Source organism: Pristiophorus japonicus, chromosome 10, assembly GCF_044704955.1.
Source record: "Pristiophorus japonicus isolate sPriJap1 chromosome 10, sPriJap1.hap1, whole genome shotgun sequence".
Taxonomy (NCBI): domain Eukaryota; kingdom Metazoa; phylum Chordata; class Chondrichthyes; family Pristiophoridae; genus Pristiophorus; species Pristiophorus japonicus.
In genome coordinates this window covers 79619689-79641992 of record NC_091986.1, presented here as the reverse complement: position 1 = coordinate 79641992, position 22304 = coordinate 79619689, and the positions used below count along the sequence as shown (strand labels likewise).

Genomic DNA, 22304 nt, shown 5'->3' with positions numbered 1-22304 from the left:
TACGCCAGGTATAGTCTAACCAGGGTTTTGTATAGCTGCAGTGTAACTTCTACCCCACTGTATCCTAGTCCTCGTGATAAAAAGGCCAGCATTCCATTCGCCTTTTTGATTATTTTCTGTATTGGTTCATGACATTTTAATGAACTATGTACCTGTTTTTAGCTTTTCACCATTTAGAAAGTTGTGTTGTATCCTTTTTCAGTCCAAAGTGGATGGCCTCGCATTTGCCTGCATTGAAATCCATTTGCCACAGCTTTGCCCATTCACTTAATCTGTCGATATCCCTTTGTAATTTTATGCTTTCATCTACACTGCCTACAATGTCACTTATCTTTGTCTCATCGGTAGATTTGGATATATACATTTTACGACTGTAATTATCATCAGAGTAAGGACTCAGAAGAGGAAGGATGTGCTACATGAGCCAGTGGTATAGTGTGCTTACCACAAAGGATAATTCTGAGAGACATCCCCACAATGTTTTTACTACATTAGCGGAGGAATAGGGAAGAGGCATTATTACTGCTGCTAGTCATAAAGGTGCCAGTCAGTGCTGGAAGCAAGAATTCCTCTGATTGCTTTGTGTAGTGATTCTGTAATTGCATACAAGGAGGTTTATTTTCACTCAAATGCTAGTGATCTTTTACAAAGGCTGTTCACAAGCAATCGTGAACAAAGGGGCCAGATTTGCAGTGTCACTGCAGTGACATCGCGTTGCATTTGAAAAGGTGCAGAGACAAGCAACAAATATAACGTCAAGGATTTATATATTTTTTTTAAATCGGGAAAGGTTAAGGAAGTTTTCTTCGGAGGAGAGATGTGGAGGTGAAGTCTTTAAGGTTATGAAAAGGAATTGGCAAAAGGAATCCAGGCAAATTGCTCACTGTGGTGGTCATAAAAGTAAGAACATTAGGAGTAAGAAGGGTACATCTTCACCCAAAATGTATGGGAGTTGTGTTACCAGGGAATGCATTGGAAGCAAATATTGCATGCATATGGGAGAGGGAACAGAAAATTAAAAGGATAAAGTAAGAAGGCAACACTAGGGTTGAACTCTGACAAAGAACAGGCTTGTTGGGTTTATTGGCCTTTTTCTGCTACTAAAAAAAAGTTGTAGTTATGTATTGAAGTAGGACCTTTGGGTTTAATTTAAAACCAAAGCCACTGGAAAAAAAAATTACAATGTTAAAGATGAATCTAAATATCTTCCATTAAGTGTTGTGTTGCAAAATGAGCATATCAGATACATTAAATAGTTTCATGCATTGCTTCCATTAATGGACTTTATTAATAAAAGGTAGGTTTTTTTCTATTGTGAAAAAAATCAATTTTTGTTCAGTTTTGGTTTCATGGTCGTCTCTAATTCCAGTCATAACACAATGGAGTTTAACAAGCAGCGGCACCAGTATCTTGTATCAAGCCCATCCCAATGTAATACTACAAGTTTTTCAGGTCGAAGACTGGAGAGAAGAATAATTCAAACTCGAACAGTGCTGTGTAATTGGTCAGTTTTCATCTGATTGGCGGTTCTTTAAAAAAAAATAATTGAGTGGTCAGATATTGAAAATCCAAACAGTCTCGCTAACCCTATTTTGGGGAATACAGAAATAGTTCTACTGCTCTAATCGAGAAGTCATTTTAAGAAAACGTCAGAGCAGGAACCAATCAGTTTAAAATTGCTAAGAGGTATGTACTTCAAAATAAAGACAGACCTGCATTTATCCAACATCTTTCACGACCACAGCCAGAGGTACTTTTAAAGTGTAGTGCTGTTGTACTGAAGGAAACGTGGCAGTCAATCCGCGCACTGCAATAACAGTGTCCTAAGGCAAAACTCAAGGAGAACAGAAACATCCTGTGAAGGCGGCAAAAGCTCGCTTGATTTTAAATGTGAATATCGTAGAGATAAGAAGCTTAAGAAAAGTTATTTTCAAAATGGCCCAATTGTTTTTATTCTTTTGGTCACTGGAGGTCTTAAGCAGACTTTCTACTGTAAATAGATACGTATTATAGGACTGTTACTTGCTTGTTCAGCTTTTGTTATATTTAAAAGCATTAAGCAGATTTATTTATTGAGATCTGAAAGTATGATGTTCCATTCGCTCACAAAGAGGAGAGAAATTCTATGAAGGTACAGAAGAGGTTCAGTAGCTAAAAGTAAACAGGATTTTCTATATCATTCTCCTAGGCACCTTACAAAGGGTTAACCAGATGTTAAGATAATAGCCTCAAAAGTCTGGGGAGTTCCACCTCGCCACAAGTGAGCCAACATATAAAGAGAAATAACTTTTATTTATATAGCGCTTTTCACGATCTCAGCACATCCCAAAGAGCTTCACAACAAATGAAGTACTTTGTTGAAGTGTAGTCACTGTTGTAATGTCGGAAATATGGCGGCCATTTTATGCACAGAAAAGTCCCACTGACAGCAAGCAGATAATGACCAGATAATCTGTTTTAGTGATACTGGTTGAGGGATAAATATTGGCCAGGACAGAGTCATGGGCTCTAGCTTATAGATCATTACATCCAGCTAAGAGGACAGACGGATGATGCTGTGAAAAAACTTGCCGCCTTTATGCCGTCGTTGCCTCCCCCCCAAAATATCTACCTGCTTCTGACCTGGAGGCTGGCCAGGCCATCTGATATTGCGGCAATACGGAACTGGCGGGTCACCAGGACACTCGATTTCCGGCTTGGTACTCAAATTGGATTGGGCATCCTTTCCGGACTGTTGGGCGGATGGCAAGCACTTTGCACTTGCCAGCCGCCCAGAGTCCACTCTGGGCGCGTGGGGGGAGCGGTGAATCTCCCCCAGTGTGATTGCCACAAAGCAACTTCCCTCTTTCATCTTGATGCTTGCTAACTCTGGGAGCTCTGTAAATGCATGGGAAACTCAGAATTGGACACAAGTTGTCTAATATGCTATTCTGACACAGGAGAGTTATTTCAGGCAGTTCCATTTAAAAAAAAAATGGGATGACTTTCAGTGGCTCCCACATTGAGGGCGCGAGGAAGACCCTGCTCCCAATATATTCTTCCCCTTCTACTTTCCTGTCTGTCTCTACAACATGCCTACTGTGGCTGACTCAAGCCTCTGCAAATGTTACTCTGCAGCAGGAGTCTTGGGAGATGGGCAAGAATTTTATGGACAGACTCTTCGCGCTCTCTCTCCTCTCACTGCAGCACAGGTAAGATTAGTAACATATCACATGGAGGACCATTGACATGAACCCACATCTCATCACCAAGTCATCAATTGACTCAATAACCAAAATTTAGACAGAACTGTTAGACCTAGACAGAGCAAAAGATTACAGTAGCTTCAATAAAAACTAACTGACCAATCCAACCCACTCAAGAAACACATAAGGTGCATGTATATGTGAGGAGACATGCCCCTTGCCTTGTGCCAAAGACTTACCTTTCCTTTTTTTCAAATGCTCCAATGATTCGCTGCCCACCTCTTGGTGGGCAGCTTCCTGCATCAATATAATCTCTTGTGCATTCTCCACCACCTCAGGAACGCCATCTGCCCGCACAGAGATATGTGTCATGGGAGCTGTGATCACCCCACTGGCTGATGGCATGAACACATGGGCTGGCGTTCATTTAAAAAAAAAAGAGACAAAATATCAGTGGATACCATATTTAATGTGCGATCCAGTTACAGACACAAATTTTAAAATAGAATTTCCCAGATAAATTTGCCACAGCGAAGATTGGCATCATTGGACAACTGCTCTAAATGGATGCTATGAGCAAATTAAAAATACTTTGCCACCAATGCATTGCTCAAAATACACGTCACTCCACAGCTGAAGCTTTAAAGATGCCAATAATTTGTTCCATTTTAATCCTGGTAGATGCATAGGCCTCATTGTATGCATTCAGCTTCTCTTTCTGTGGCTCTCATAAGGGTGTCTGTCATTAGCCAAGAATGCAGATAGTAGCTTTGGTCTCTTAGAAGCCATCATTCAAGTCTTTTTTTCCTCTTTTAAATAATTGATGGGACTGAAGGCCGATAAATCCCCAGGGCCTGATGTACTCTGGGATGCAGACTTTGAGGAAGTGGCTGTAGAAATAGTGGATGCACTCGTGGTCATTTTCCAACATTCTATAGACTCTGGATCAGTTCCTATGGATTGGAGGGTAGCTAATGTAACTCCACATTTTAAAAAAAAGGGCGGAGAGAGAGAAAACGGGTAAATATAGATCGGTTAGCCTGACATCAGTAGTGGGGAAAATGTTGGAATCAATTATTAAAGATGTAATAGCAGCGCATTTGGAAAGCAGTGGCAGGATTGGTCCAAGTCAGCATGGATTTATGAACGGGAAAACTTCTGGAATTTTTTTGAGGATGTAACTAGTAGAGTGGACAAGGGAGAACCAGTGGATGTGGTGTATTTGGACTTTCAAAAGGCTTTTGACAAGGTCCCACACAAGAGATTGGTATGCAAAATTAAAGCACATGGTACTGGGGATGGAGAGAGGAAGCAAAGAGTAGGAATAAATGGGTCCTTTTCAGAATGGTAGGTAGTGACTAGTGGGGTACCGCAAGGTTCAGTGCTGGGAACCCAGCTATTTACAATATACATTAATGATTTAGATGAAGGAATTGAATGTAATATCTCCAAGTTTGCAGGGTGGCAGTGTGAGCTGTGAGGAGGATGCTAAGAAGCTGCAGGGTGACTTAGACAGATTAATGAGTGGGCAAATGCATGGCAGATGTAGTATAATGTAGATAAATGTGAGGTTATCCACTTTGGTGGCAAAAACAGGAAGGCAGAATGGTGACAGATTAAGAAAAGGGGAGGTGCAACGAGACCTGGGTGTCATGGTACATCAGTCATTGAAAGTTGGCATGCAAGTACAGCAGGCGGTGAAGGCGGCAAATAGCATGTTGGCCTTCATAGCGAGAGGATTTGAGTATAGGAGCAGGGAGGTCTTACTGCAGTTGTACAGGGCCTTGGTGAGGCCACACCTTGAATATTGTGTACAGTTTTGGTTTCCTAATCTGAGGAAGGACATTCTTGCTATTGAGGGACTGCAGCGAAAGTTCATCAGATTGATTTCCCGGGATGGCAGGACTGACATATGAAGAAAGACTGGATCAACTAGGCTTATATTCACTGGAATTTAGATGAATGAGAGAGGATCTCATAGAAACAAAGTTCTGACGAGACTGGACAGGTTAGATGCAGGATGAATATTCCCGATGTTGGGGATGTCCAGAACTAGGGGTCACAGTCTAAGGATAAGGAGTAAGTCATTTAGGACCGAGGCGAGGAGAAACTTCTTCACTCAGAGAATTGTAAGCATGTAGAATTCTCTACCACAGAAAGTTGTTGAGGCCAGTTCGTTAGATATATTTAAAAGGGAGTTAGATGTGGCCCTTATGGCTAAAGGGATCAAGGGCTATGGAGAGAAAGCAGGAATGGGATACTAAAGTTGCAAAAATGATCAGCCATGATCATATTGAATGGTGGTGCAGGTTCGAAGGACCGAATGGCCTACTCCTGCACCTATTTTCTATGTTTCTATGTTTCTAAATTAGAGCAATAGTGAGAAAGGATATTGGCTCAGAAAATCAAGATGTAGAATCAGTCTGGATGGAGCTACGGAGCACCAAAGCGCAAAAAACATTGGAGGCCTATAGACAACTCCCACCAAACAGTAGTAATAATGTAGGGGACAGCATCAAACAGGAAATTAGAGATGTACGTAACAAGAGTACGACAGTAATCGTAGGTGACTTTAATCTACACATAGGCCGGCCAAACCAAATTAGTAATAATACTGTGGAGGATGAATTTCTGGAGTGTGTACGAGATGGATTTTTAGACCAGTACGTTGAGGAGCCTACTAGAGAACAGGCTATTCTAGATTGGGTATTGTGCAATAAGATGGGGTTAATTAATAGTCTTGTTGTACGGGGTCTTTTAGGGAAGAGTGACCATAACATGATTGAATTCTTTATTAAGATGGAAAGTGAAGTAGTCCAATCCGAAAGTAGGGTCCTAAATCTAAACAAAGGAAACTACGAAGATATGAGGAATGAATTGGCTATGATAGATTGGGGAAATTCATTAAAAGTCATGATGGCAGATAGGCAATGGCTAACATTTAAGGAACGAATGCATGAATTGCAACAGTTATACATTCCTTTCTGGCACAAAAACACAAGAGGAAAAGTGGCCCAACCATGGCTAACAAAATAAATTGCTAGCATTAGATCCAAAGAGGAGTCATACAAAGTTGTCAGAAAAAGTATCAAGCCTGAGGATTGGGAGCAGCTTGGAATTCAGCCAAAAAGGACCAAGAGATTGATTAAGAGGGGAAATAGAATACGAGAGGAAACTTACATTAAAAACCGACTGCAAAAGTTTCTACAAGTATGTAAAAAGAAAACAATTACTGAAGACAAATGCAAGTCCTATACAGTCACAAACGGGAGAATTTATAATGGGGAACAAGGAAATGGCAGAAGAATTAAATAAATACTTTGGTTCTGTCTTCACGGAAGAGGACACAAATAACATCCTTGAAATGCTAGGGAACCAAAGGTCTAGCGAGCAAGAGGAATTAAAGGAAATGATTATTAGTAAGAAAATAGTGCTGGAGAAACTAATGGGACTGAAGTCCGATAAATCCCAGAGTACTAAAGGAGGTAGCCATGGAAATAGTGGATGCATTGGTTGTCATCTTCCATAATCTATAGAATTTTGGAACAGTTCCTGCAGATTGGAGGGTGGCAAATATAACCCCAATATTTAAAAAAGGAGGGAGAGAGAAAACACGGACCACAGACTGGTTAGCCTAACATCAGTAGTAGGGAAAATGCTAGTCTAATATAAAGGGCTAGAGTTTCCCTAACCTGTTTTTCTGGTGCCCTCACCTGAGGTGCGCCGTTTTTGTCCTCCTCCAAGCACGTCGAAAAAAAGTCGTCGGTATTCTGGCCGCTCTCCAGCCTCTCTTCGGTCGTGACGCAGCGTGGCCCAATGGATTGGGGGCGGAGCCAGGTCCCGGCGCTGAAAACAGTGCCGGGACCTCTGCACATACGCGCTAGAGACTGCGCGCATGTGCAGTAGCTCCTGGGAGGCCGAATCTGTGAGTACACGCTGTAGGCTGTGAAGGAGGGGCCCGGAGCACACCATCCCTAGCTCTGGCTGAATGGGCTCCCTCATCGGTGGCCCGCTGCATTCACTAAGGTAGGACTTCTGTTTTTTATTTGTTATTTACTGATTGATTTTGATGCTTTAGGGGCAGGGTTCCTTCTATTATTTTTATTTATTGATTGCTTATTACTTTGGTCTTGGTGCTTTAGGTGCAGGGTTCTTTCTATTTTATTTGTTAATTAATTGCTTATTATTTTTTGCGCTTTATTTGGTGCTAGGTGGTGCTTTAAATGCAGTTACTTACACCGATTCCTTAACTCTAGGTAAGGTTTTTCTGTGCAGACAGAAGTGGCCTAAGTTAGTTTGGAGCAACTATTTGCTGGCCAAACGCCTAAAACAGGGGTAAGTGGCTGGAAACGCCCCCTTTTGGAAAAAAAAACAGAACTAAAAAAAAACCTAACTAACTCACTTCCACTGGCACAAATTAAATGGCCAGAATGGCAACTAAAAAAGATAGTCCAGAAAAATCAAGTTGCTCCCAAAAAAAAGAGCAACTCCTGGGGAAACCTGGGCCCAAAGGATGTGATAACAGGACACTTAGAAAATATCCACGGGATTAGACAAAGTCGACATGGATTTATGAAAGGAAAATCCTGTTTGAGAAACCGACGAGTTTTTTGAGAATGTACCTGATAGAATAGATAAGGGAGAACCAGTGGATGTTGTGTATTTGGATTTTCAGAAGGTCTTTGATAAAATCCTCACACAAGAGGTTAATGTGCAAAATTAAAGCACATAGGATTGGGGGTAATATACTGGCATGGTTGAAAATTGGTTAACTGACAGGAAAGAGAGAGTAGGAGTAAACGGGTCTTTTTCAAGGTGACGGGCAGTGACTAGTGGGGTACCACAGGGATTATTGCTTGGGTCCCAGCTATTCACAATATATATACATATACACACACACACACACACACACACACACACACACAATTAACAAGGCGATTTAAATAGGTTGAGTGAGTGGGCAAACACATGGCAGATGCAGTATAACGTGGATAAATGTGAAGTTATCCACTTTGGTAGGAAAAACATAAAGACAAAGTTTTATCTAAATGGTGATAGCCTGGGAAATGTTGATGTACAGTGGGACCTGGGTGTCTTAGTACACCAGTCATTGAAAGCAAATATGCAGGTGCAGCAAGCAGTTAGGAAGGCAAATAATGGGCCCAAGTTTCCACATGATTTGCGCCTGATTTTTAGGAGCAACTGGTGGAGAACGGACTCTTAGAAACTGCAATTCTCCACATTTTTTTTTCTGCAGTTCTAGTCAGGTAGAACAGTTCTACTTTGGAACAGAATTTTTTCTTCAAAAGGGGGCGTGTCCGACCACTGATTTGAAAGTTTCCACGGTGAAAACATACTCCAAACTAAAGTAGAATGGAGCAAGTGAAGATTTTTGTAGAACTGAAAAAACCTGTTCTACACATTAAAAAATCAGGCGCAGATTACAAATTAGGCATCCAGAACGAGGTGGGGGGGGGGGGGGGGGGAGGGAAGTCATTCAATTCTATAATAAATCCTTATTTATACTTATACAAATATTATACAAATAAATCCAACCTGAATAAACATTTATAAGCAAAGAAAAGATTAAATAAACCATCTTCCTACCTGTGTGAAAGTGCTTCAGGCAGGCCTTTCGGGACCGAAGGCTGAACGGGCCGGCCCGAGAAGGCCCGTCCCCAGCACCAGATTTACAGGTAGGTGGCGTTGGGTTGGGTCGGGGGAGAGAGAGAGGGAGGGAGGGAGGGAGGGAGGGAGGGAGGGAGGGAGGGAGGGAGGGAGGGAGGGAGGGAGGGAGGGAGGGAGGGAGGGAGGGAGGGAGGGAGAGAGAGAGAGAGAGAGAGAGAGAGAGAGAGGGAGGGAGGGGGGGGGGGGGGGGGGAGGTCAGGTCGGATCCAGTCCGTGAGAGAGAGAGAGGGAGGGAGAGAGAGGGAGGGGAGGAGGTCAGGTCAGATCCAGTCCGGGAGCAGGAGTCGGGTCGGGTCCAGTGGGGGGTCGGGTCGGGTCCAGTCGGGGAGCAGGAACAGGAGCGCGGGTCGGATCGGGTCCAGTCGGGGGGGCGGGGAGCGGGAACAGGAGCGCGGGTCGGGTCGGGTCCAGTCGGGGAGCGGGAACAGGAGCGCGGGTCGTGTCGGGTCCAGTCGGGGGGGGGGGGGGGGGGGGGGCGGGGAGTGGGAACAGGAGCGCGGGTCGGGTCCGGAGGCAGGGGGGGGGCCGGAAGCGGGTGTCGGGTCTGGTCCGGAGGCGGGGGGGGGGCGGGGAGCGAGTGTCGGGTCTGGTCGGGGGGGGGTGGAGCAGGAGCTGGCCGTGGGAGGAGCCTTATTCACGCAGCCCCAGTGAGGCCATTCAGCCAGGGCTAGGGGCTGCGTGCTTCGGGCCCCTCCCACACAGTTCGGCGCCTGGAGCTACTGCACTTGCGTGCCCACTGTAGCGCGCATGTGCAGAGGTCCCGGCACTGTTTTCAGCGCAGGGACCTGGCTCCGCCCCCCCACAGCTCGTGCTGGCTGCGCCGAGGGCCAGAGGACCTGCAAGTAGGTGGAGAATACCGAGGATTTTTTTTAGGCGCACTTTGTAGCGTGAAAAACGGGCTTCCAGGTCGGGACTGCGCCGTTCTAGGCGGTGTGGAAACTTGGGCCCAGTATGTTGGCCTTCATTGCAAGAGGATTTGAGTGCAGGAGCAAGGATGTCTTACTACAGTTATAAAAGGCCTTGGTGAGACCACACCTGGAGTATTGTGTGCAGTTTTGGTCTCCTTACCTAAGAAAGGATATACTTGCCATAGAGGGAGTGCAACGAAGGTTCACCAGACTGATTCCTGGGATGGCAGGACTGTCGTATGAGGAGAGATTGGGTCGACGAGGCCTATATTCACTAGAGTTTAGAAGAATGAGAGGGGATCTCATTGAAACGTATAAAATTCTGATGGGGTTGGACAGACTGGATGCAGGGAAGATATTTCCCCCGGCTGAGAAGTCTAGAGCAAGGGTTCACAGTCTCAGGACACGGGGTAGGAAATTTAGGACTGAGATGAGGAGAAATTTCTTCACTCAAAGGGTGGTGAACCTGTGGAATTCTCTACCACAGAAGGCTGTGGAGGTCAAGTCACTTCGTATAATTAAGAACGAGATAGATTTCTAGACACAAAAGGCATCAAGGGGTACGGAGAGAAAGCATGACTATGGTGTTGAGAAGGAGGATCAGCCATGATCATATTGAATGGTGGTGCAGGTTTGAAGGGCCAAATGGCCTACTACTGATCCAATTTTTGGTGTTTCTAAGCATTGCAGTGCTTTCTCATTCTGCTAGTGCATGTCCATCTAGATATTTGTCTTGGTGAACAAAGTGTCAGCTTAATGCATTTGTGCACTGACCATGTCCCCTGCATTAGCAGGAAGGAGTTGCAGGGTTCAGAGCAGTGATGATCTGTGGTGGAGGTTGTCTACAGGTCAGAATGCAGATTGCAGCAAATGCCACAACTCTGTTACTGCAGAGTTTGGCCTGAAAAGGCAAATCTCTTCAGCCATTTGCAGAGAGACATATCTGGGTCTGTAAACAGAGTTGAGAGAGTAATCATGGGTGCAGTGAATTAGAGCTTGGCAAAGGAACCATAATATGACTGCATTTCCTCAAGCAGCCAGGCTCCCAGGCTTCCAGGTGAATAAACTTCTGAGGTGAGAAGTTACTTTTTGGTGGGCTGCGGCAGAGAAACAATCCAGATTTATCAATTTGAAAAGGTGAGAAGATATGGCTAAACTATAGTGTAAGGTAGTTGGAAACTCACAGAAGGAACAGAATCAGAAAACTGTCACTTTTATAGACTCCCTATTCTGAAATAGGTCCTAAAACTGTATGGCTGATGTTAGCAAGTCACGAGATGTGGGACATATCAAACCTCTGTCATAACACCAAGCATTTGTAATCCAAGTGCCATTGAACCTAGCTTGTATTATAGTTCCATAATGACACTGTTATTAATCTTCCTATTTAGTAAACGTATAGAAAACATTGAACTGGTACTCACTTATTCTCTTCTCCTCAGTGACAGGACTGGGCGAGTCCATATTGAGCAGGGCCTCAGCAGCCTCAATAGTTTCCATTGTTTCGTCTCCATTTTGACAGGAAGCCTCCACTGCAGTCAATCAGAAACACACAGAATTCATGGGGCCACATCATAGCATGACAAAATCCTGACACAAGAAATATACGGTAAATTGAAACCGGATTCTCACTTAGTTAGCTGGCACTATAAGGTTTAAAACAAACCAAATAAACAGCCTTCAACTTTAGTGTTCACAGACATCTAATTGAATATTTTTCAATTGTCAAAATTAATGGTAGATTGAACAATTCTGATCATTTATGTACTGCTTTATCCACGATGGTGGGAGCCTCAACAGATTAGAGTGCACCTGATCCAGTGGCCCAGGATCTACAACCTTCTTCTGTCAAGACTTGTGCCAAATAAATCAATTCAAAATAAAACATTATCTGGATTATTCAAAATCTTGTCCATGTTATTGTTTGATTGTACAGTACAGGTATTACTATCATAGCCACCCTACATAAACTCCACTCAGCCAAAAGTTCACCGTATACAACCTAAAAGTCTTGCTTTCTTATCATCGCGTCCTACCTGATCACCACCAGCTCTCTGATCCAAAAACAGTGAAATATAATCCAACTGTGGCCTCACCTCATCCTATCTCGGTCCCTTCCTCCAGCCCTACATTCCTGCACTCTTCCGACTCGAGCCTACAGTCCACCTCCTCCAGGCATTTGGCCCTCTGGGCTCGGATCAGTGTCGCTCCAATCCACTTCATCTTGCTGCTTATCTCTCCACTTTCCCAAAAGCCTCTTCAAAACCTCATCTGTCTCATCTCCCATCAATACTTGAAGTTCATTCATTTCTCCGCCATGAAATACCACTAAACATTTACGACTTTAAAAGGTGCTGTACCAATGTATGTTGTTATGGATAAGTGGAATACTTATAAATTGCTAACACTTCTGATTGGCCTGGTGTCACATGATGAGCATGAACCAAACAGATTGCAACAAGTGCATACAAGAGGAATGGAGAGAGAAAGAGAGAGACGGAACAAGAGGGAGGCAGAAGAACAGAGAGGAGAGGGAGAATAGGAAACTGTACAAGAGCACACGTGCAAGCATGAAAAGAGCATATGGAGAGCATGCGAGGGAAGGGAACTGGACGAGTAGGGAGAAGGACAACGAGACAAACACATACAAATGTGAGTGAGGGAGGAATGAGCAGTACGTTAGTTTGAGGACAAGATACACAAGGAAAGAGTAAGCCAGCAGAGACCAAACCTTCTGATATAGCACTGCATATCACGTGCTTCAAAGATGGGCACAAGTTTCAGTGCTGTTGAAGAATCTTCCACCCTCAAATATTCATTGTCCAGGAAAAACAATGCTCCAGAAGCACCAGTCCGATGGCAGCCTTGTAAGCCAGAGGCCCACTCGAGTACTCCCAGTCCCCCCTAATATGTTCTTACTATACAGTACAAATGCACACGAGGCCCATACTTGAAAGGTCACTCCGTAACCAGTAACCTTTATTTGCCAGCACTGAAGTGATGAAGGTGGGTGGAGCTTCCCCTTTTAGACCTGAAAGTCCAGATTAGGAGTGTCTCCCATAAGTTCACCACCTAGTGGTCAGTGTCTCAAGGTGTACAACTTAGGTCAGCTTATACATGGGTTACAATGACATATATAAATACATGACATCACCTCCCCCCCCACCCCCCACCGTCTTATTGGGATCACAGGATAAGTGTCTCTGGTGGTTTACGCTCCCTTGTAGAGCGCCTGAGTTGGGGCTCCGGTTGTTGGGAGCTGGCCTGATTGTGTGCTGTTTGCGGTGCCTCAGGCCTGTCCGGACTGCCCATAGTGACTGGGCTCTCCTCCGCTTGATTCCGGTGTTCGGTCACCTGTGGAGAAGTGAACACCACATCGTGTTCTTCCTCTGCTTCTTCTGTGGGGTTGCTGAACCTTCTTTTTGTTTGATCCACGTGTTTGTGGCAGATTTGTCCATTGGTAAGTTTAACTACCAGAATCCTCTTTGGCAATCACGGTGCCTGCGAGCCATTTAGGCCCTACAGCGTAGTTGAGGACAAAGACAGGGTCATTGACATCAATACATCGCGCCCTCGCACTCCCGTCATGGTAGTCACATTGTGACTGGCGCCTGCTCTCAATAATTTCTTTCATGGTGGGGTGTATAAGGGATAACCTGGTTTTGAGCGCCCTTTTCATTATCAGCTCTGCGGGTGGGACCCCTGTGAGCGAGTGTGGTCGGGATCTATTGGCCACCAGGAGGCGTGATAAGCGGCTTTGTAGGGAACCCCCTTGGATTCTGAGCATCCCCTGTTTGATTATCTTCACTGTTCGTTCAGCCTGGCCGTTTGAGGCTGGCTTGAACGGTGCCGTTTTGACATGGTTGATACCATTTCCTGCCATGAAGTCCTGGAATTCAATGCTTGTAAAGCACGGGCCATTGTCGCTGACCAAGACGTCAGTTAGACCATGAGCGGCGAACATTGCCCGGAGACTTTCTACCGTGGCAGAAGATGTGCTTGAATTGAGAATGTCACACTCGATCCATTTGGAGTAGGCGTCTACTACAACCAAAAATATTTTCCCCCATAAAAGGGCCTGCGTAGTCCACATGGATGCATGACCATGGCTTGGTGGGCCAGAGGCTAAGGGTGGCTTCCCTGGGCGCATTTCCCAGCTGAGCACACGTGTTGCACCTGTGAACACAAAGTTCCAGGTCTGCATCTATCCCTGGCCACCAAACGTGTAACCTGGCAATTGCCTTCATCATAACAATGCCCAGGTGCTCATTGTGGATTTCTCTGATGAACATCTCTCTGCCCATCTGGGGCATGACTACTTGGTTTCCCCATAGTAGGCAATCGGCCTGAATCGAGTATACATCCTTGCGCCTGTGAAATGGTTTGAATTCCTCAAGGCATGCCCCGTACGTGGCTGCCCAGTCCCCATTCAGGACAAATTTCTTGACTAAAGATAGTAGTGGGTCTCTATTTGTCTAGACTTTAATCTGACGGGCTGTCACTGGTGAGCCTTCGCTTTTGGAAGCTTCAACAGCCATGACCATCTCAGCAGCATGCTCGGTTGCCCCCTCGATGGTGCTAGTGGGAGCCTGCTGAGTGCATCGGCGCAGTTTTCAGTGCCCGGTCTGTGCCCAATTGTATAGTCATAGGCGGCTAACGTGAATGCCCACTTCTGTATGTGGGCCGATGCATTTGCATTTATGGCCTTGTTGTCGGCCAAAAGAGACGTTAGGTGTTTGTGATCTGTCTCCAGCTCAAATTTTCTGCCAAACAGGTACTGGTTCATTTTTTTTTTAAATAGCATATACACATGCAAGCGCTTCCTTTTCTACCATCCCGTAGCCCCGTTCTGCCTGGGACAGACTTCTGGAGGCATAAACTACCGGCTGTAACTGACACTTGGCATTAACATGCTGCAACACACACCCGACCATAGGACGACGCGTCGCACGTTAAAATGAGTTTCTTACATGGGTCATATAGCGTTAACAGATTGTTGGAGCATAACAAATTTTGTGCTCTCTCAAAAGCCCTTTCCTGGCTGTCCCCCCAGACCCATTCGCAACCTTTGCGTAGGAGCACGTGTAGTGGCTCTAACAGCATGCTCAATTTGGGAAGAAAGTTACCAAAATAGTTCAGGAGCCCCAGGAACGAACGCAGCTCCGTCGAGTTACGGGGTCTGGGTGCTCTCTGGATCGCTTCTGTTTTGGACGCAGTAGGTCTGATCCCGTCTGCTGCTACCCTCATCCCCAGGAATTCTACCTCTGGAGCTAGGAAGACGGACTTCGCCTTTCCCAGTCGCAGACCTACCCGGTCCAGTCTGCGTAGCATCTCCTCCAGGTTGCGGCGGTGCCCTTCAGTATCACAACCCGTGATGAGGATGTCATCTTGAAAAACCAATGTCCTTGGAAGCGACTTGAGGAGGCTTTCCATATTTCGTTGAAAGATCGCGGCGGCCGAACGAATCCCAAACGGACATCTGTAATACTCGAACAACCCCTTGTGTGTCGTGATGGTGGTCAGCTTCTTCGACTCACTCGCCAGCTCCTGGGTCATGTAAGCTGAGGTCAGGTCCAATTTTGAAAAAAGTTTGCCACTGGATAGCGTCGCAAGTAGGTCCTGGTCTTGGAGTGACACCAGATTGATGGTGGCCTTGTAATCACCACATATCCTGACCGACCCATCCGTCTTGAGCACTGGCACAATCGGGCTCGCCCAGTCACTGAATTCAACTGGCGAGATGATGCCATCCCTCAGCAGGCGGTCCAATTCACCTTCTATCTTTTCCCGCATCACGTACGGCACCGCTCTGGCCTTGTGGTGTACTGGCCTGGCATCCGGGTTTATGTGAATCACTACCTTGGTCCCCATGAAAGTGCCAATGCCGGGTTGAAATAGTGAGTCAAATTTGTCCAGGACCTGTGAGCATGATATTCGCTCCACGGAAGAAATTACATTGACATCGCCCCATTTCCAGTTCATGACAGCAAGCCAACTCCTCCCCAGTAGTGCGGGACCGTCCCCCGGGACAATCCAGAGTGGCAACCTATTCTCCGAATCTTTGTGGGTCATGACTACCGTGACGCTGCCTAGCACCGGAATGATCTCCTTTGTACATGTCCATAGCTGTGCACCACTGGCAATAATTTTGGCCTCCTGGCCTTTGACGCCCACAACTTGTCGAACTGTTTGATACTCATCAGGGACTGGCTGGTCCCTGTGTCTAGCTCCATTGATACTGGGATGCCATTGAGGAGCACTTTCATCATTATTGGTGGCGTCCTGGTGTATGAACTGTATATGTGCTCCACATGAACTCGCTGAACTTCAGCTTCCAGCGATTTCCCCCAGTGTTCATTTGGTCTCGTAGGGATTACATCGGGCCCGTTCTCCTCATACATCAACCTGGCTGCAGGCTTCCTGCACATACGCGCCAAGTGACCGCTGACGTTGCAATTTCTGCAGGTATATTGCTGATACCTGCAAGCTCTGGCTGTGTGTTTGCCTCCACACCTCAAACATGAGCCGTTGTTGGAAACAAAAGATCCATTACCAGTCAATCGTCTCTGACTGTCTCTGTAACTGTCCTTAAGCGCACCATTAACAGGTGTTGATGGCCGCATTGTCCCTTTGCGATGGCATGAATCACCGTTCAGCTAGCCAGAGTCTCTGTTGAATTCCCCCTTTGGGTTCGACTACATGCTCGGCCATGTCCGATTGCCCCTGTCTGCCTGGAGAACTGTGTGCTGTATTAATAATGTTGACTCCCTGTCCATTTGCTGCATTTAAACCAAGATTTTTGTCAATCATCATTCTGGTCTCTTCCTCCCGATATAAATGTCTGGGCCATCAAAGCCGCTGTTTCCAGGGTCAAGTCTTTGGTCTCAATCAGTTTCCTGAAAACCCCAGCGTGCCCGATGCCCTCAATAAAAAAGTCTCACAGCATCTCCGCTCTGCATGCATCTGGGAACTTACATAGGCTCGCCAGTCGCCGGAGGTCTGCCACGAAGTCTGGAACGCTTTGCCCTTCTCGCCGCCAGTGCGTATAAAACCGGTGTCTCGCCATGTGCATGCTGCTTGCCGGTTTAAAGTGTTCCCCGATCAACTTACTGAACTCTTCAAAAGTCTTGTCCGCCGGCTTCTCTGGCGCTAGAAGGTCCTTCATCAGGGAGTACGTTCTGGATCCACAAACCGTCAGGAGATGAGCCCAACGTTTGTCGGCCGAATCCTGTGCCAGCCATTCCTTAGTGATGAAACTTTGCTGTAGTCTCAATAAAGTCGTCCTAATCATCACCAACACAGTACTTCTCATCTGTGCTGCTAGTGGCCATGCTCACGTGGTTTAAAACCCAGTTTCTCATAGCCAATATGTCCTTACTATACAGTATAAATGTACACGAGGTCTATAATTGAGAGAAGGTCACTGTAACCAGTAACCTTTATTTGCCAGCACTGAAGTGATGAAGGTGGGTGGAGCTTCCCCTTTTATACCTGAAAGTCCAGGTTAGGAGTGTCTCCCACAAATTCACCACCTCGTGGTCAATGTTCTCACAGTGTACAACTTAGGTCAGTTTATACATGGGTTACAATGACAGTTAAATACATGACACCCCCAATACCCTGACAGATAAACAGAAGAAATTTAAAATTCTGATGCGAAGCAAAGGAGGGACATAAACACAGCATAGATTATATTGGACATTAGTATATAGACACAGACACTTTATATGCATACATATTAATGGCTAAAAGCAAGGTCGTGGGAACACTAAAAGCAAAGGGCGACAAAAGAAAAAGCCAAGCAATTAAAGACAGGATAAATTGTAGGCAGGGGGATGGGAACCAATGCATGGAGACAGAGGGAAACAAAATGGAGACAAAAGCAAAAGACAGAAAGGAGATGAGTAAAAGTGGAGGGCAGAGAAACCCAAGGCAAAAAACAAAAAAGGGCCACTGTACAGCAAAATTCTAAAGGGTCAAAGTGTAATAAAAAGACAAGCATGAAAGCTCGGTGCCTCATTGCAAGGAGTATTCGGAACCCAGGAGAGGGCTCTGAGCTAGTTAGAGTGGGCGAGAGCTCAGATGAACAGGACCCCAAGAAAGAATGCAAAAGGTAGGAGGCAACATAGCAGAGTAGCACTGGGATAAGTGTAAACCACAAGGTGATAGGAAAGGACAATATGTATGAATATAAAGGGGCTGCAGGAGGGGTCAAAACTAAAAATCATGGTTTAAAAACTAGTATAAAAACACTCTACCTAAACGCACGCAGCATTCGAAATAAAGTAAATGAGTTGACGGCACAAATCATTACAAATGGGTATGATTTGGTGGCCATTACAGAAACATGGTTGCAGGGTGTCCAAGACTGGGCATTAAACGTACAGGGGTATCTGACAATTCAGAAAGATAGACAAGGGAAAGGAGATGGGGTAGCTCTGTTAATAAAGGATGATATCAGGGCAGTTGTGAGAGACGATATTGGCTCCAATGAACAAAATGTTGAATCATTGTGGGTGGAGATAAGGGGAAAAAGTCACTGGTGGGTGTAGTTTATAGGCCCCCAAATAATAACTTCATGGTGGGGCGGGCAATAATCAAGGGAATAATGGAGGCATGTGAAAAAGGAACGGCAGTAATCATGGGGGATTTTAACCTACATATCGATTGGTGAAATCAAATTGCACGGGGTAGCCTTGAGGAGGAATTCATACAATGCGTACGGGATTGTTTCTTAGAACAGTATGTTACAGAACCTACAAGGGAGCAAGCTATCTTAGATCTGGTCCTGTGTAATGAGACAGAAATAATAAACGATCTCCTAGTAAAAGATCTTCTCGGAATGAGTGATCACAGTATGGTTGAATTTGTAACACAGATTGAGGGTGAGGAAGTAGTGTCTCAAATGAGCGTACTATGCTTAAACAAAAGGGACTACAGTGGGATGAGGGCAGAGTTGGCTAAAGTAGACTGGGAACACAGACTAAAGGTGGCACAATTGAGGAACAGTGGAGGACTTTTAAGGAGCTCTTTCATAGTGCTCAACAAAAATATATTCCAGTGAAAAAGAAGGGCGGTAAGAGAAGGGATAACCAGCCGCGGATAACCAAGGAAATAAAGGAGTGTATCAAATTAAAAACCAATGCGTATAAGGTGGCCAAGGTTAGTAGGAAACTAAAAGATTGGGAAAATTTTAAATGACAGCAAAGAATGACTAAGAAAGCAATAAAGAAAGGAAAGAGATTACGAAAGTAAACTTGCGCAAAACATAAAAACAGATAGTAAAAGCTTTTACCGATATATAAAACGGAAAAGAGTGACTAAAGTTAATGTTGGTCCCTTAGAAGATGAGAAGGGGGATTTAATAATGGGAAATGTGGAAATGGCTGAGACCTTAAACAATTATTTTGCTTCGGTCTTCACAGTGGAAGACACAAAAACCATGCTAAAAATTGGTCATGGGAATGTGGGAAGGGAGGAGCTTGAGATAATCACTATCACTAGGGGGGGTAGTGCTGGACAAGCTAATGGGACTCAAGGTAGACAAGTCCCCTGGTCCTGATGAAATGCATCCCAGGGTATTAAAAGAGATGGCGGAAGTTATAGCAGATGCATTCGTTATAATCTACCAAAATTCTCTGGACTCTGGGGAGGTACCAGCGGATTGGAAAGCAGCTAATGTAACGCCTCGGTTTAAAAAAGGGGGCAGACAAAAGGCAAGTAACTATAGGCCGGTTAGTTTAACATCTGTAGTGCGGAAAATGCTTGAAGCGATCATTAAGGAAGAATTAGCGGGACATCTAGATAGGAATAGTGCAATCAAGCAGGCGCAACATGGATTCATGAAGGAGAAATCATGTGCAACTAATTTACTGGAATTCTTTGAGGATATAATGAGCATGGTGGATAGAGGTGTACCGATGGATGTGGTGTATTTAGATTTCCAAAAGGCATTCCGATAAGGTGCCACTCAAAAGGTTACTGCAGAAGATAAAGGTACGCGGAGTCAGAGGAAATGTATTAGCATTGATAGAGAATTAGCTAGCTAACAGAAAGCAGAGAGTCGGGATAAATGGGTCCTTTTCGGGTTGGAAATCGGTGGTTAGTGGTGTGCCACAGGGATCGGTGCTGGGATCACAACTGTTTACAATATACATAGATGACCTGGAAGAGGGGACAGAGTGTAGTGTAACAAAATTTGCAGATGACACAAAGATTAGTGGGAAAGCGGGTTGTGTAGAGGACACACAGAGGCTGCAAAGAGATTTGGATAGGTTAAGTGAATGGGCTAAGGTTTGGCAGATGGAATACAATGTCGGAAAATGTGAGGCCATCCACCTTGGGGAAAAAAAAAAACAGTAAAAGGGAATATTATTTGAATGGGGAGAAATTACAACATGCTGTGGTGCAGAGGGACCTGGGGGTCCTTGTGCATGAATCCCAAAAAGTTAGTTTGCAGGTGCAGCAGGTAATCAGGAAAGCGAATGGAATGGTGGCCTTCATTGCGAGAGGGATGGAGTACAAAAGCAGGGAGGTCCTGCTGCAACTGTATAGGGTATTGGTGAGGCCGCACCTGGAGTACTGCGTGCAGTTTTGGTCACCTTTCTTAAGGAAGGATATACTTGCTTTGGAGGGGGTACAGTGACGATTCACTAGGCTGATTCTGGAGATGAGGGGGTTACCTTATGATAAGATTGAGTAGACTGGGTCTTTACTCGTTGGAGTTCAGAAGGATGAGGGGTGATCTTATGGAAACATTTAAAATAATGAAAGGGATAGACAAGATAGAGGCAGAGGGGTTGTTTCCACTGGTCGGGGAGACTAGAACTAGGGGGCACAGCCTCAAAATACGGGGGAGCCAATTTAAAACCGAGTTGAGAAGGAATTTCTTCTCCCAGAGGGTTGTGAATCTGTGGAATTCTCTGCCCAGGGAAGCAGTTGAGGCTAGCTCATTGAATTTATTCAAATCACAGATGGATTAATTTTTAACCAATAAGGAAATTAAGGGTTACGGGGAGCAGGCGGGTAAGTGGAGCTGAGCCACGGCCAGATCAGCCATGATCTTGTTGAATGGCGGAGCAGGCTCGAGGGGCTAGATGGCCTACTCCTGTTCCTAATTCTTATGTTCTTATGTTATGTCGGGAAAATGAAAGTAAAATTTCTGCAAAATGAAAGTAGAATCTTAATCTTAAAGGAAGTGAGGGAAGTACGGTAAACAAATCAATGAGAATGATCAGGGAACCACAGGTGGGACCAAAGATAGCAAACAGAAGAGAAATATGCTGGGAGCATGACTGAGCAGGTGGGACATCCACCATGAATCTTCACGGACCACCTCTCCCTGTGGAACTTCCTCTTGGACAATGTTATCACCTGGAACATTGTGCCGTGTAAATGCCAACTGTCTGTCTTTTAACTGAACAGCTGGCAACTGAAAACCAATTTCCACATGTGACGTGAAAATTCTACTCAAGGAGTCATCCATCGCTCACAGTATGTAATGTGCATCAGTGCTACATGCTGAGCAGGGCAGGATTGAAGTCAGCAAGGCGAGGGAATTGGAGGGATGGATGGATGCACAGGATCTGCAAGGATTTTGATCTCTTGCACAAAGGCCTCTTCTGCCTGCACAATAGTAAAATAAATACTTGCAGTTATATGGTGCCTTTCATGACCTCAGGATGTTTCAAAGTGCTTTGCAGCCAATTAATTATTTTTGAAGTAAGGTTACTGTTGTAAAGTAGGAAAAGCACAGCAAGGTCCCACAAGCAGCAATGAGACAAATGACTAACATTTTCTTTTAGTGGTTGGTTGAGGAATAAAAGCTTCTGACTCAGAGGCGAGAGTGCTGCCACTGAGTCATGGAAAAGAGAGAGAAGGAGGCTGAACGGCCGGGCCCAAGACCTCGGGCTGGATCTACAGGTAAGTGGCATCGGGTCTCGGGGGGGGGGGGGGGGTCGCGGAGGGAGGAGGGGGGAGTTGCGGAGGTCCGGGGTGGGGGGGGAGTCGCGGAGGTCGGGGAGGAGGGAGAGCAGGGGTCCGGTCGGGTGGGAGGAGCCTTATTCACGCAGCCAGGGCTCGGGGCTGCGTGCTTCGGGCGCCCAGTTTTGGGCGCCTGGAGCTACTGCACATGCGCACGCCCACTGTAGCGCGCCTGTGCAGAGGTCCCGGCACTGTTTTCAGCGCAGGGACCTGGCTCCGCCCCCTACAGCTCGTGCTGCGCCGCGCCCAGCTCCAGAGGACCTGCAGGGAGCCGGAGAATAGGTAAGTTTTTTTAGGTGCACTTTCTGGCGCTAAAAACAGGCGTCCAGGTCCGGGCTGCACCGTTTTCGGCGTGGCCCGAAACTTGGGCCCTAAAAGTGGGGCATCACTTGCAACTTCTTTTGGCATTCCCTAGGGTTAATATGTAGGGCTGGTTTACAGTTACAATTTTACAATTGAGTCAGGTTTCTCGAATTAGCATTCACTAATTTTCTAGGTTGGTGCCTTCCGCCTCCAATATTGTCCTGCTGAGTATGTGGCA

At 45.6% G+C, this 22304-nt stretch overlaps 1 protein-coding gene across 8 annotated transcripts in view; it reads right to left on the bottom strand.

Moving 5' to 3' along the window:
• Nucleotides 1–22304, bottom strand: part of LOC139275011 (ETS-related transcription factor Elf-1-like) — a 256795-nt gene that overhangs the window by 58665 nt on the left and 175826 nt on the right. For 7 of the 8 annotated variants that reach the window (XM_070891865.1, XM_070891868.1, XM_070891867.1 and 4 more), the window contains 2 exons: nt 11206–11313; nt 3425–3601 (listed from right to left, as the gene is read on the bottom strand). In XM_070891865.1, the coding sequence (XP_070747966.1) occupies nt 3425–3601; nt 11206–11313 (285 nt within the window). The remainder of the gene's footprint in view (nt 1–3424; nt 3602–11205; nt 11314–22304) is intronic. The other variant, XM_070891871.1, reaches the window with a different exon arrangement.